We start from the raw sequence: 15,975 nt of genomic DNA, 5'->3' as shown, positions 1-15,975 counted from the left end.
CTCGACCCCCATGGAAATAAGCCACATTTAACTGGACACTCGTGCAACTGACCCCCGTGCAACCCAACCCCACTTAACTCACCCCTCGTGCAACTGATCCCCCCATGCAACTGAACCCCCGCGTCAAGGCCGTATCCAGGGGGGGGGGGGGGGGTACCCGGTTTCAACCCCCCCCCCCCCGAAATGTTTAACCGAGTCGAAAATAAGTCGAAAATTAGTAAAACCTAGGTAAAAATCAGTAAAATTAGTCGAAAACTGAGTCAAAAATTAGTAACCCCCCCCCCAAAAAAAAAAATCCTGGATCCGCCCTTGCCCCGCTTAACTGAACGATCGTGTAACTGAACCATCATACAACTAATCCACATTTAACTGGATATTCGTGCAACTGAGCCCCCGTGCAACTTAATCCCACTTAACTCAGCCCTTTCCTCCATGCAACTGAACCCTCATGCAATAGAGCCCCCGTTTAACTGGGCACTTGTGAATCTCAGCCCACATGCGACTCAACCCCATTTAACTGAAAATTTGTTCAACAAATAAAGGTTTTAATGGTTTGTGCTTGGAAACTGAGTACGAGGGTTCAGTTAGATGGGGTGTAACTGAAAGAGGGTTCAATAACACGGGGTTCAGTTGCACAAGGGTTCAGTTGCATGAGAGTTTGATAACACAGGGGCTCAGATGCACGAGAATTCAGTTGCTCGGGGTTCAGTTACACCAGGGTTCAGTTACACAAACACCATATTATTCACGTCGACCCAGCAATTTCTCTTTCGCATAAAATTAACTCGAATATGATTATGAAATCAAATAAATATGCAAATGTTTTTACGCAACAATATTAAAACAAGGTTTTTGCAATTCGCCAAATTCAAAAGGCATTAACTTACATCATAAAGTTTCAATGTTAGACACAGAAATAGGCTAAAATGAGACGAGAGTCGGAAAGGAACGGGTGAGGTCAAACACTGAGAAAAGTTACTACCACTCGCAAGTCGGGTTAGGCCTCGCGGTTGATAAATAGGCATTCGCGGATGATAATAGGCAGCGCAATAGCGCTGCCTAAGTAAAGAACGATGTTGGCACAATGTATTATCATTTTTTGGTTTCTTGGTCTTAGACCAGGACACTTCATATCGATGGAGTTGTCGTAGAAACTTCGAAAAGGGCTCATTCGACTGGAAATTGGAGTGGTTTGTGCCCTTTTTAATAATCAAAAGTGATTGCAAGGCAACTAACACCCCTTCCACACCCACCATTTCCCCAAACACATCCAATCGAAATTTTGAGATAGCCATTTTTTTCAGCGTAGTTGTCATTTTGTCAGCATTTTGTCCAAGCGTGAAACTACCACAAATCAGCATCGATAAATAAATGAAACTCAAAACCACAGTTTATAGAATTAGCAGTATGATCATACCCTATCTCACCCATTATAAAAACCCGGACAAAGGTGCGAGTGCTCCAGAGAACGTTTTTGCAGATAGAAACATAAGCATTAGATCTTTTCACGGGTAGACAAGTCAGATTTCTCTTGGAAACGAAACAAGTGGAAACCCGCTATTACGAATACTGCACTTTGTAACCATTTTTCATTGATTGACGATAACAGAATAACCCGCTAATGTAGAAAGAAGTGGGAGGAGCTTTTTGTTCGTACCGAGAATGAAGACCAGAAATGATCTGCGATAAACTTACTGGATAATTCTATAAACTGTGCTTAAAACGAACAAAAAGTTACAATAAATAACCAAGTGAAACTCAAAACGAGCTGAAATTAACATAAGTAGGGCTCAAAACCCCTATGCCTTCCCAAGGCCAGAATACATTTTGCACTTTACTTAAAAAAATACAAATGAATGTGCATTGTCAGTTTAATATACATATAGGCTACTGATATTTAGTAAACAAAAAGCTAATATTATTTGATTTATTAAAGTTATAAAATTAAAAAAAATTATATTTTTTCAGTATAGTGCAAATTATGTTCTGGCCTTAGGAAGGCATAGGAGTTTTGAGCCCTGCTCATGTTAATTTCTGCTTGTTTTGAGTTTGACTTGGTTATTAATTGTAATTTCTGTTCGTTTCGAGTTTCATTTATTTATCGATGCTGATTTGTGGTAGTTTCACGCTTGGTAGATTATTTAATTTTATTTTTGTTCATTTTTAGTTTAATGGAGTTCTTTACTTTTCTTTGAAAAACTTATTTTGTGGAAATTTTTTTTAATTAGAATAAGACAAAGATGCTATATTAAGGCAGAATTGGGGTTATTGAGAAGGGAACATGTTAAGAAAACAACTCATACTTCAAAATATGTAGTAAAAATGCAGTTAACACATTTTGAGGATACTTCAATTATACTTTACTCTCCCCTTCAATGTGCAAAATATATAGGGCAAATTTTATATTTCCCATACATTTTGCCACCCGTCATTCTTGTTGAATTGAGTCAATGCTGGTAAATCAAGAAATGGAAAAACATACGGGAAATACGGAATTTGGGCTATATATTTGCACATCAGGAGAAGGGGGGGGGGGGGGGTTGTTCCTTCAGAATGTGTAAACTATAATTTCTCTGCACATTGTGAAATAATGTGCATAACAATATTAAAACAAGGTTTTTGCAATTCGCCAAATTCAAAAGGCATTAACTTACATCATAAAGTTTCAATGTTAGATATAGAAATAGGCTAAAATGAGACGAGAGTCGGAAAGGAACGGGTGAGGTCAAACACTGAGAAAAGTTATTACCACTCGCAAGTCGGGTTAGGCCTCGCGGCTGATAATTAGCCATTCGCGGATGATAATAGGCAGCGCAATAGCGCTGCCTAAGTAAAGAACGATGTTGGCACAATGTATTATCATTATTTGATTTCTTGGTCTTTGACCAGGGCACTTCGTATCGAAGGAGTTGTCGTAGAAACTTCGAAAAGGGTTCATTCGATTGGAAATTGGAGTGGTTTGTGCCCTTTTTAATAATCAAAAGTGATTGCAAGGCAACTAACACCCCTTCCACACCCACCATTTCCCCAAACACATCTAATCAAAATTTTGAGATAGCCATTTTTTTCAGCGTAGTTGTCATTTTGTCAACATTTTGTCCAAGCGTGAAACTACCACAAATCAGCATCGATAAATAAATGAAACTCAATACCACAGTTTATAGAATTAGCAGTATGATCATACCCTATCTCACCCATTTTAAAAACCCGGACCAAGGTGCGAGTGCTCCAGAGAACGTTTTTGCAGATAGAAACATAAGCGACATTAGATCTCTTCACGGATAGACAAGTCAGATTTCTCTTGGACACGAAACAAGTGGAAACCTGCTATTACGAATAATGCACTTTGTGACCATTTCTCATTGATTGACGGAAACAGACTAACCCGCTAATGTAGAAATAAGTGGGAGGAGCTTTTTGTTCGTACCGAGAATGAAGACCAGAAATGATCTGCGATAAACTTACTGGATAATTCTGTAAACTGTGCTCAAAACGAACAAAAAGTTACAATAAATAACCAAGTCAAACTCAAAACGAGCTGAAATTAACATAAGTAGGGCTCAAAGCCCCTATGCCTTCCCAAGGCCAGAACACAATTTGCACTTTACTGAAAAAAATACAAATGAATGTGCATTGTCAGTTTAATATACATATACTGATATTTAGTAATCCAAATGATAATATTACTTGATCTATTAAAGTTATAAAAGTAAAAAAAATTATATTTTTTCAGTATAGTGCAAATTATGTTCTGGCCTTAGGAAGGCATAGGAGTTTTGAGCCCTGCTCATGTTAATTTCTGCTTGTTTTGAGTTTGACTTGGTTATTAATTGTAATTTCTGTTCGTTTCGAGTTTCATTTATTTATCGATGCTGATTTGTGGTAGTTTCACGCTTGGTAGATTATTTAATTTTATTTTTGTTCATTTTTAGTTTAATGGAGTTCTTTACTTTTCTTTGAAAAACTTATTTTGTGGAAATTTTTTTTAATTAATATAAGACAAAGATGCTTTATTAAGGCAGAATTGGGGTTATTGAGAAGGGAACATGTTAAGAAAACAACTCATACTTCAAAATATGTAGTAAAAATGCAGTTAACACATTTTGAGGATACTTCAATTATACTTTACTCTCCCCTTCAATGTGCAAAATATATAGGGCAAATTTTATATTTCCCATACATTTTGCCACCCATCATTCTTGTTGAATTGAGTCAATGCTGGTAAATCAAGAAATGGAAAAACATACGGGAAATACGGAATTTGGGCTACATATTTGCACATCAAGAGAAGGGGGGGGGGTTGTTCCTTCAGAATGTGTAAACTATAATTTCTCTGCACATTGTGAAGTAAAAGATGGATCCTTATGCATTATATATAACACAGCGCTATACACGAAAGAACTCAAGTTTGGTTAATGCTAATGAAATAAAATAGGATGAAAATATAATAGTTTAGAAACAAATTTGGGCTATACATTTTCACTTTAGGGGGGGGGGTAAAGCATAGCATATATTAAATACGTAACTTAACCTAACCTAGGTACCTCCCCCCCCCCTAAACCCCAACAAACAATCGTTTAAATATTGTAAACTGAATGAGAAACCACGCTTTGCAATCCATTTATCTATTGCAAATACCCGTTTGACGGGTTTTCATTAGTTTTTCCTTGTACAGTCTATAGCGCTGTGTTATATATAATGCATAAGTACCAAAAAAATGTTTGTACTTTCGCTTTAGATGGGCTTCTCTAAAGAAGTCATATAAGAGATGCTAGATGCTACAGTTAAACGGGCGTTGAAAAACCCGTTTTGATACAAGGTGATTTAAGACACCGCTGAGAGAAATACTTAGTCTAGCGTAGTTTTAATTGCGTATACGATATTAAACTGTGTTTTTTTGGAGTTTAGACAGGGAAAAAGGTACCTAGGTTAAGTTACGTATTTAATATATGCAATGCTTTGCCCCCCCCCCCCTAATGTGCAAATATATAGCCCAAATTTGTTTCTAAAGTATTATATAGTCATCCTATGTTATTTTATTTCATTAGCATTAACCAAACTTGACTTTTTAGAAAGGCCCATCTAATGCGAAAGTACCAAAATGTTCTTAACATGTTTTATTCTCAATGCCACCAATTGTACATTAATATCAAAAGATGAGTTATTAAAACCATTAAACAATTATTTAGGCAAAGAAGACCGCGCCCAAAGCGCATGGTATTATTTGACGAACAAGAGACAGCTGTTGACTTCACACAATGATGCAAAATCATCAAATTAAATATTCTCTCATTTTGAAATAGATATTTGGTTACTTTATTTTGGTATTGAATATTATATATTACAAAGTTATCAGCCAAGTCAGAGCTCATTAGCATTTTCAAATAGTCCTATAAGCTGATTCAAGTGACCGCCAAAGAATCATTTGTCAAAAAAGGATGTTCACGATACACGACCAATAATGAAATGCATGCATCAGTTTTTTGTTTTTACTGTTCTGTGTCCCTTATATAATTAACAGTACGGTTCTAATGTACAACACTCGAAAAGTGAAGTTTGGTTAATGCTAATGAAATAAAAAAAAATAGGATGAAAATATAATAGTTTATGAGCAAAATTGGGCTATGTATTTGTACATTAGGGGAAGGGGGTGGGGGTAAAGCATAGCATATATTAAATACGTAACCTAAGCTCCCCCCTAAACCCTAAAAAAACTAAAGTTAAAATATAGTTCTCAGAGTGAGAGACCCCTGAATACTTGTTTTTACAGCATCAGATAGCGTCAGATCTTTGCTTTTGTCGAGTGGATGCCTCGAGTCTTGTATAGATATTAGAACAGTACCAAATTAACAAAGCAATTGGTTAACAAAGCAATTATATTTGCACATTAGGGGGGGGGGGGTAGGCATAGCATATATTAAATACGTAACCTAGCCTAGGTACCTTTCCCCCCTAAAGCCCAAAAAACAATCGTTTAAATATTGTAAACTCAATGAGAAACTCCGCTTTGCCATCAATTTATCTAGCAAATACCCGTTTGTCTGCTTTCATGTCTGGTTTCTTTGTACAGTCTATAGCGCTGGTTTAGTTATAATGCACAAGTTCCAAGCAATTAATAAAGCATTGGACAATAAATTCAATCAAGTATTGGCATTTGGTCTGTGAATCCTTGATATCTGCTACTACTACTAACAGCTTACTGCAGCACCAAGCCTCTCTGAGGCCAACAGAGTTCACGCTCATCTTCCGCCTCAATTTATTCGAAGCTTCACTCTTTAACCCGTCCTATGAAGTTTCCATTTCCTTCAAATCCTTTGTTTGACCCCCTTCCACCTTATTCAAGAATGACCTGTTTTTGGTTTGCCCAAGATGGATGGCTGAAAAGCACAATCTTCGGCAATCTGTCATCTGTCATTCGCAAACTTGGCCTAACCTTTCTTTCATTAAATCTATAGAAGGTGGAAACGAACCACATTTTTCATGCAGTTTATTGTTTGATATGCGATAAGTCAAGCGAGTAACTAATCATTATTAGACAATTTCCCCTGGAATACAAATTTTTCTCAGCCTTTCACAGCGCCTATGCTTCAGAATCGAACTTGGCCACTGTCATTACCGTCGCTTCCAATCTTCGCTCGCAGATTTATCTATTTTTCCAAGCCTCTTTCCAACTGTGCAAAACACGATGCGCCTCGACATTCTACTTTTTACATCTTCGCTGTACCACCATCATTAATAATAATAATATCAAAATCTATGCTCAAATCAAAATAAGACAGGTTTTGTCCCTTCTGATTTAGCTAAATCACCAGCCATCTGCCATAAATTAAACAATAACTTGTTGAAAGGATCTTATCTGATGCAAGTTCAGCTGAAACGGATGTAACGATGAATTCCACCTGGCGCCCACGACTCACGACACTTGATTCCTCTTTTACGCAAGGTCGGATTTTTACGAATTCTTGTGGTTTCAACAACAACGAGGAAAAATTAAATCTTTTGTATAGTTAACTTTTGTAACTCAATACAACTAGTAATTCAATAAGAACACTATTTTAATTAGTCGAAGTAACTAGTTATAATATAATAAAATGATAATTAAAATAGTAAAAATTAATAGCAGTTATCAAATTGTGAATTTACTAAAATATTTATAGTAAACTTAAGTTTGTTGTGTACGAAGATTGACTGACGTTGAACTGGAACAGTGGTTACTACATGCAGTTTTTACTAATCATCATTGTAGTTTGAGGGACTGTCTACAGGGGCGTCGTTTGGGGGAGGCAAGGGGCATTTGCCCCCCCCCCAATAATGTGGAGAAAAAAATTTATTATATATCCCATGCCCCTTGACTATCTGTATATGGACCCCTCTTGCCCCCCCCCCCCAAATAAAAATGCTAGAGACTTGCTCCTGACGGTCTGAGCACTAACCCTTTCCCATCTGAGGCAGCCACATCGAGAGCGTCCTTCATCTTAAATAACAAGATATTTGTGTGCGTGTGGGATTAGCGACGCTTCTCACAACTAAGATCCTTGCGTCATCCCAGCAGTGTATTGCTACGGCTAAGTTAGAACTCTGGGTTCTGTATTACCAAGCTGAAGTCGAACCCACTGCGTAAACACATGACTTGACACGACGTTTAGAGTGTGTGCTATATTTTTCAAATAGCTAACCTTTGATTTTCGCCCCCTAGCCCCCCCGCCCAAAAAAATAGCAAACGGGATATAAGGCTATTTTTACATAGCATTAGGCCCTACTTGTACAATTCCTGACGCAAACCCAGAGCTATCAAGAACCAAGACTTTGCTCTGGGGAAAGATTTCGTAGTGGAAATTTCTCACTGGAAAATACTAGAAATTTATGTGTACAATAAAATAGATAAGTAGGATTTATCGAAAAAAAGTTGTATATTCTAGGTTAATTATTTGCAATTTCTAAGACGGACACTCAAAGAAGAAAATCTGCTCGGTCCAACCCCCAAGTACTGTGTTAAGTGAGGTTGTAGCCTACAATGGCCGTACCCAGAATTGTTTTTCGAGATAATTTATTAAAAAAAAAAAAAAAAAAAAGCGAGGGGTTTCACAAAAAGAAAACGGTGATCACCATGGGTTGTACGAAAATTTGTTCATATGTATTTTGTTACTTTTGTACGAGTCAGACATAATTCTGGAGGAGGAGGGGTTCAAACATGGCAACCATTTTCTGGGTACAGCCTGGGGTAGTACGTAACTCTGCAATTATTACATTGAAAATATTCCAACATACCGCGAAAGTCTTTCAAACTGAAAAGTTCACCAACGTTTAAAATGTGAGTTAAAATAGAAAGAAATCATAGTTCACCTAAAAAGCGGTTAAAACGTTTAAATTTAACCTAAAAACGTTTAAAGTGTGCGTAAAAATATAAGGTTATCTTAGTTCACTTAAAAACGTTTGAAACGTTTAAAGTTCACCTAAAAAAGTTTAAAATGCGCGCTAAAATAGAAAGAAATCTTAGTTCACTTAAAAAACTTTGAAACGTTTAAAGTTCACTTAAAAGACGTTCAAAATGCGCGTACAAATAGAAAGTAACCCTAGTTCACTTAAAACCGTTTAAATTCCCCTAAAAAAATTTAAAGTATCCGTTAAAATAGAAAGAGATCTTGTTTCACCAAAAAAACGTTTAAAACGTTTAAAGTTCAACCAGAAGACCTTTGAAATTTGCGTTAAAATAAAAAGAACTCCTATTTCAAAAGCTAGCGAAAAATCCGACGGTGTTGAATAAATACTGACATTCCTTAAATGCTTATAGGAAAAAGCATTCAAAATTATGGTTACACGACATTCTGAATTTAACTCCAAAAAAGCTTTGTTGCGCCTAAAAAAAAGAAGAACAATTCCCTAAAAAATTCAAATTACGTAGCAGGGCGGTTTCTTCCTGATTTTACAAAATCATAGGGAGCTGCTACCCTCCATTTGGCGATAATTACGAAATGGGTATTAAATTATACATTATGGGCATGTAGTCATGAAACAGGGTGATAATCAAATTGTCGGGTTATAGAAATCAATCAAGGATTGTACCAACACCATCAACGATTGCCAAAAATGAGGAGTTGGTGTATTTGGATCAAACTCCACCACAAGTAGATAACTTTAAACTTTCTGAGTAAAAAGAGATGCAAAGGCGTATCTAGGATTCTTTTTTTGTTTTGGGGGGTGCACAAAAAATAAACTTCCAAAAACGTATCAAAATTTACAAATACTAATTTTTGCTATGTTTTTACGAGTCAAGTAAAAATTTTGGGGGGTTGGGGTTTAAAATCCACACCCCCTTCCTCCTGGATGCGGCCTTGGGAAGGTGTCTAGCTCCACCTCCAAAACCCTATGATTCTAAAAATATGTTATTTGCCCAATAGATTGGCAAACTACTAAAATAACATGTTAATTGTCGCTTTTTAAGAAAATAGTTGCTGAGGCTGAGCGGCACATTGGTTTTTGCTGGTGCTGAAAAAATCGAACTACACAAAAAACAAAATAAACTTAATAAATAATATTATAAAAAAAGCACTATATCAACATGTATAGTATAGGCTACACATCCAAACAAGCCAAAAATAAGCTAAAACACGCAGCGTCAAACAGGTTGAAATGTTGCAGCTTTCACTTGAAGGCGATTTGTCTTGGGGATTAACATATTGTTGATGTTGAATTTTTAAGGGCGAAAATGTGGCACAAAAACTTAAAAGAAAAAAAAGTTAGATTAATCGGTACTAAAGTATTAAACGTACTCTTTTATATACTGCTAAAGAAGTCAAGTTTGGTTAATGTTAATGAAATAAAATAAAATACGATGAATATATAATAGTTTAGAAACAAATTTGGGCTATATATTGGCACATTAGAGGGGGTGGAGGGTAAAGCATACCATATATTAAATACATAGCCTAACCTAGGTACCGTTCCCCCCCTAAACCCCAAAAAACAACAGTTTAAATATCGTTGTCGCAATGAAAACCACGCTTTGCATTGCATGACTCTATAACGGTCTCCTGAATTAACCCGACTTTAGAGAGTTTTTCGTGACTGGTTTCATTGCGTTACATAAAAGAGTACGTTTAATACTTAAGTACCCATTAATCTTCCAAAATGCTGAGGTAAAGAATATGTTTTAATTTCATTGCTTTACGTCTTCTACAAATTTAACAAGGCAATGGCATTAGCCGGCACCCACGCGATATATTGTACACAGAAAGATGCTAAAGGAAACTAGTCTAACGGGTATCTTTCAATATAGAATTGGATTACAAACCATGGTTTCTAATTGCGTTTACAATATTTAGACTTTTGTTTTTGGGGGTTTAGGGGGAAAAGGTACATAGGTTAGGTTACGTATTTAACGTATACTATGCTTTACGCCCCCCCCCCCCCCCTAATGTGCAAATATATAGCCCAAATTTGTTTCTAAACTATTATATTGTCATCATATTTTGGGTACTTTCCCATTATATGGGCAGTTCTAAAAAGGCAAGTTTGGTTAATGCTAATGAAATAAAATAGAATGTATATATAATAGTTTATAAACAAATTTGGGCTATATATTTGCACATTAGGAGGGGGGGGGGGTAAAGCATTGCATATATTAAATACGTAACCCTAACCGAACTTAAGCTAGGTACCTTTTTCTCCCCCTAAACCCAAAAAAACAACAGTTTAAATATTGTAAATTCAATGAGAAACCACGCTCTTCGATCAATTTAGATAACAGTTACCCGCTTTACGAGTCTCCATCACTGCATTCATTCGACTGCCTATAGCCGAGGTGCCCATATAATGGGAAAGTACCATATTTCGTTATATTTCATTAGCATTAACCAAACTTGACTTCTCGCGTGGGTACCAGCTAATTAGTACCCTATTAGCCCTTGCGAAAAGGGAATTTCGAGATAATTAGCCCCGTGCTTTTGAAGCTAAAGTTTTTTTGTTTTTTTTTTAAGTTAGTAGACTTTGAATTTGCCTGTTTTACTATATGTTATAACGCTAAAATTATCAAACTGGTATTGAATTATATACTATTAGCATCTTTTATTATTAAACAAAAATAATTGTATATAGGCCTATACTTGTCAGTAATATTCTTCTCGAAAACAGCAATTTATTTTTTTCTGAGAATTATCTGGGGATCTAGATAGGTCATGACTTTGGGAAATGTGTTCTCCCTCCTAGTACTCTTAGTATCTTCCATAAGTCGTCTTCTGACTGAAATCAGAGAACCCAGAAGGTTGAAAGACTTGAACATAAGTAGGAGGGGTCTCAAAATGCATTTGATTTGTTGACAAATGAGTTGCTTCCGAACTTTTGGAAAAAGACCTTACCGTCTGATAGCTGTGAAGTAAGTCTGATCGAAAGGGTTTTATTCATTTGTATGTGTCTCATTGTTTAGTTTAATTGAAGGCTATAATATTTTTTCATTAAGTTACGCTATCATTATATACCATTAATTTTTTGCCGCCATACTTAACGGTCTATAGAGGTCAAGACTTCGTGAAAATTTGTGAAAAACAAATTAAGTATATATATATATATGCATATATCAGTATATATATATATATATATATATATATATATATATATATATATATATATATATATATATATATATATATATATATATATATATATATATATATATATATATATATATAGGCTATATATAAGTACTCGTCTCTTAAACGGAACGCACGAATTACGCTGCGTAATATTTGACAGAAACCGGTTTCCCATCCGGCATCGGTTATGATTTGCTTATTTTGAATGAGAAAATGACAATTTATGTATTTTTTTAATATATAGAGGTGGTTAGGGGTTAGGGTAGGTTATATATTTGATTTAATACATTCTGCGCAGCCTGCTTCCAATAATTCTTTGTCGTAGTTTCTATATTTTTTGTTTTTGATGAGTATTATATTATCGTCATGTTTTGGCTTATTTCATTAGGATTAACCTAACTTCACCTCTTGAGTGCGTTCTGTTTAACAGACAAGAACCCCAAAAATCATCCAGGAGACCCTGTCAAAAAATCATATACCCAGACGTCCACTACCCTAATAGTTCTACCTTGTACAGCGAATAAAATACTATGAAATTAAAGTTATTTTGCAAAAGATTAAGAAAAAACAGCCTTTCTTTTATCCGAGCAAAGCTCGGTCCCCTGGGTATTGTAGTTTTAGACAAAATAATAATCAAAATGCCTACTTACAGAAATCAATCAAAGATGGCACCAGAAGACTAAGACTATCAACGATTTCCATATCATTATATACTAATTCATTCTCATCTCGTACTTTGAAATTCCTATTCAATTTTGTTGGAAGATTCTTTGTGCTTGACACCTTCCGGTTTCCAAAAATTTGCCTACCCATAAATGCGACTTCATTATGATCAAACAATGAGTCTATTTTAATGCTGAGCAGCTCATCACGAGGTATCAGGGTCAGCATATTTAATTTGTCACAATCAAAAAAAAATTCCGACGAATGATTATTTATTTTGATATCACTATGAGCACATTCCACAAAAATGTCCCCCGAGTCCGTTTTATCACCGAAATCTTTAGCAACAATGATCGGCTGATCATGGGGCATCAGCGTTGGTGCATTTAGTTTGTCACCACTAGGAAAAAATTCAGAAGATCGATTTAGCTCAGCTGTATCGAAATTCGCCGATTCGACAAATATATTCGTTGATTCTGCTATTTGATCACAAATTTTAGCTACACTGAGAATCTCATCTCGAGGTGTCAGTGCATTCAACTTGTCATCACTGGTTAAAAATTCTAAAGATCGATTTATCATATCGGTATCATCATCTGTTGGCTCAATAATTAGGCTCGTCGATTTTGTTGTATCACAGTAATTTTTAGCTACACTGAGCGGCTCATCTCCAGGTATCAATGTCAGCACATTTAATCTGTCATCACCGGTAAAAAATTCAGAAGATCGATTTTTCATATCAATATCTGCATTAGCAAAATTGGTGAACAGATTTGATGAGTCTGTTTCACCACCACACTTTTTATAGGTACTGATCAGCTCATCATGAAGTACCAATGTCAGCTTATCTGAGCAATCACTGCTGAAATTTTTTTCAGGGGACTGACCATCAGCAGAAGCAATTAATAAGTTTGTTGAGTTTGTTACGTCACCATTCTTAGCATTACTAGTTTGTGATCTAGTGGTAAAATTTCTTTCAAACAATTTAGTTCGTTCTTTTGTAATTATGCCAGAGGGATTTTTGTCGCCATAAACACTAAATAAGGGTATAGTATCAATTATCAGGTAATCGCTCGTCGTTTCCGGATTAGTATCCAGAAGCGATACAATTTCAGCATCGTCGCCAAGATTTCGTTTTAAGTTCGTTCGTTGAGTTGCAACATCTGTACTACTAGATTGGTTCTTAATGGCACTTTCAATTATCACAGTTTCGGAACCGTCAATCTCATTAATCTTCGGGCCAACACCAAAATCTCTTTGTAAATCACCATTAGAAATTGAATCAATAACGTTATTGCAAATATTGAAATTACGAAAATTAGGCTTCCTTCCTTTATCATTCTTACTACTTACATCTTCTTCTATCAATCGATCAAGACTTTCGACTGAACTTTCAAATTGACCATGCTGTTTAGAGTGATCAAGAAGTTTTGTAGCGTGATCGACATCACTTTTGTTCTTAGGAATACCGGATGTCATATCAATCACATGATCCGTAGTAACATTATGCATTTCAATATCTTCTGCAATAGATTCATCAAATACTATATTTGCTCTTTTGTCACCTGATTCTCTGCTTAATTTTAGCTTTAAAATATGTTGTGCTAACTCAATACTATTCACTCCGTAATTAAGCTTTGAATTATCCATATTCATATTTGAAAATTTGATATTTTCAAACGTAATCTCATTTTTGTCATCACAAGTTAACATAGATTCCTCGAAATTTCTTTCATTTTTATCATTAACAATTTCACAGGTACGATGGCTTGACGGGTCCTTAGTTATCAATCTCAGGTTATTTTCAGAAACGGGTAATTTGTTCAGTTTTTCGGCAATTACATAATTTGATACACTTTCTGCCATGCAGTCGTTCAATTCATTATAGTCACACTTAGATAAGTTATCTTTGTTTTCAACAGCTCCTCTGAACTGCCTTATGGCACTGCTTCGTTTTTCTGTAATGTTAGCAACAAAATGCGTTTCATTTTCTAAATGTACTTTTTCCAAAACTGGCTCAAGGTAATTCTTAATTACTTCCACTGCATGCGGGCAGGCCAAAGAAGGAAGTATGCTAATTCCCTTGCTAATTTTATTTACCGATTGATTTTCTATTTTGTCGCATGCTGGGTCGAATAGCGAATTGTTTCCAATATTTTGCAAAAATCGATTGCTTCTTAATGCTGGAGAAATGCCACTGAAATCATTCACCGCATCTGACAGTTTATCATCAATAGCACTCCGCTCAGATTCCGTTTGACATTCGGCGTCAGTTGAAAGAGTTCGATCATCGGCGTTGTAAAAAACTTCAGCCCCGTCAATCAAATTAGGACTTAAGTGGCTTATGCTAGCTAACGATTTTTTATGAAATTTGTTACACTCCATCTCTTTTTCGACGTTACAAATCATTTTTTCTAAAGATGAAATCAGACGTGGCGTGAACAAGGCTTTGGTGTGCCTATTTTTAGATGCAGCAATATCACTAGAATTATTCAATTCGCATTCTTTTTCGCCAGATTCAACTTTGGGCTGCACTAAATTTTTCAAAATTGAAGGGCTATTTAAAACAGAAAGTGGCGACTCACCTTCAGTATACGCGTTATCAGTTTGACTTGTGTCGTTGGATTCAACCGATTCAGAAACATTACGGTCTATTAAACTTAAGGAGTTAATACAAGTTTCATCTTGAATTAGTTCACCTTTTTGTTGAGGTGAGTCAGTCTCAAAATTAACAATACTTACCGAATCCGGCTTATTTCCGAATCCGAAGTCCGAACCCCCTAGGACTTCCGCCCTACAAGTTTTCAACAAAAATTGTGGGCTTTCATAATCATCTGAAACGACAGTCCTGTCCTCAGCTTTATTGTGATTAGACGACTTATCATTTTCATCAGCAAAAAAGGGCAAGCTCGCTTTATTCCAAGACATAATTCCTTTTTTTGAACCTTTTCGTTCCAAAGCTTTCTGGTATTTCTCTATACCCACTCGAGTATCAGGAATTATATCCATCTTCTCCGTATATGGCTTCTTTTTTCGTCGAAATGACCACGAAAACCAAGGCACTTTTTCATTCGAACGACTTCGAGGTTTTTCTAAAGATGCATTACTCGAATCGTGGTCATGTTTTACCAATCGACATGCAACTGAATCAGGTTCGAGAGGTCGTTTTTTTGATAAAGGGAGGTGGCTTCTATCACCCTTGAAAGCATTATTTTTTCCAATACAACTAAACATGATTTTTGGTGATGCCAATCCAACCCTTGTTCGAATAGAAATAAATTTAAATTTTATTTGTTTTCTCTTGATATATTAAATGAATGCCCCTATTGTCCATAATAAACTCCAAATATGGCACTAATAACTTATCCGAAACTAGAAACATGGTGAAAATGTCAAACATACTTTAGCAAAATTCACTAACACAAATGTTAGAAATCCATTAAACTTGCTTCATGTCACACTCACACGGCTGGTAATGAACTGAAGCGAAACAATGGTAGAAGAACCCGAAGAATACAAAAACGCACCGTACCAACCAATCCAGCAAACTAAAGACGAAATCGGGCTTCTCTCCAGCGATAATGTTCCCCAGGCAAAGTAAAACACTCTGTGACAGGCGTATACAACGTAATCTAACCAGGCTTACGGATTCAAAGTACAAATGAAAATAAATACTGACATACGCGGGGGCGCATGTCCCCTAAGGCTGATATTAACGAACAAC

The 15,975-nt window shown here is 35.9% G+C and overlaps 1 protein-coding gene across 1 annotated transcript in view; it reads right to left on the bottom strand.

Annotated features, from left to right (window-relative positions):
• Window positions 1–15,768, bottom strand: part of LOC148939634 (uncharacterized) — a 79,479-nt gene extending 63,711 nt beyond the window's left edge. Inside the window, exon 1 of the mRNA XM_089107183.1 lies at window positions 12,239–15,768. Coding sequence (XP_088963309.1) covers window positions 12,239–15,485 — 3,247 coding nt within the window. The 5' untranslated portion in view covers window positions 15,486–15,768. The remainder of the gene's footprint in view (window positions 1–12,238) is intronic.
• Window positions 15,769–15,975: the final 207 nt, after the last annotated feature.

Source organism: Artemia sp. Qi Xiang Cuo, chromosome 21, assembly GCF_049724085.1.
Source record: "Artemia sp. Qi Xiang Cuo chromosome 21, ASM4972408v1, whole genome shotgun sequence".
NCBI classification, from domain to species: domain Eukaryota; kingdom Metazoa; phylum Arthropoda; class Branchiopoda; order Anostraca; family Artemiidae; genus Artemia; species Artemia sp. Qi Xiang Cuo.
This window is presented reverse-complemented; position numbering and strand designations above follow the sequence as displayed.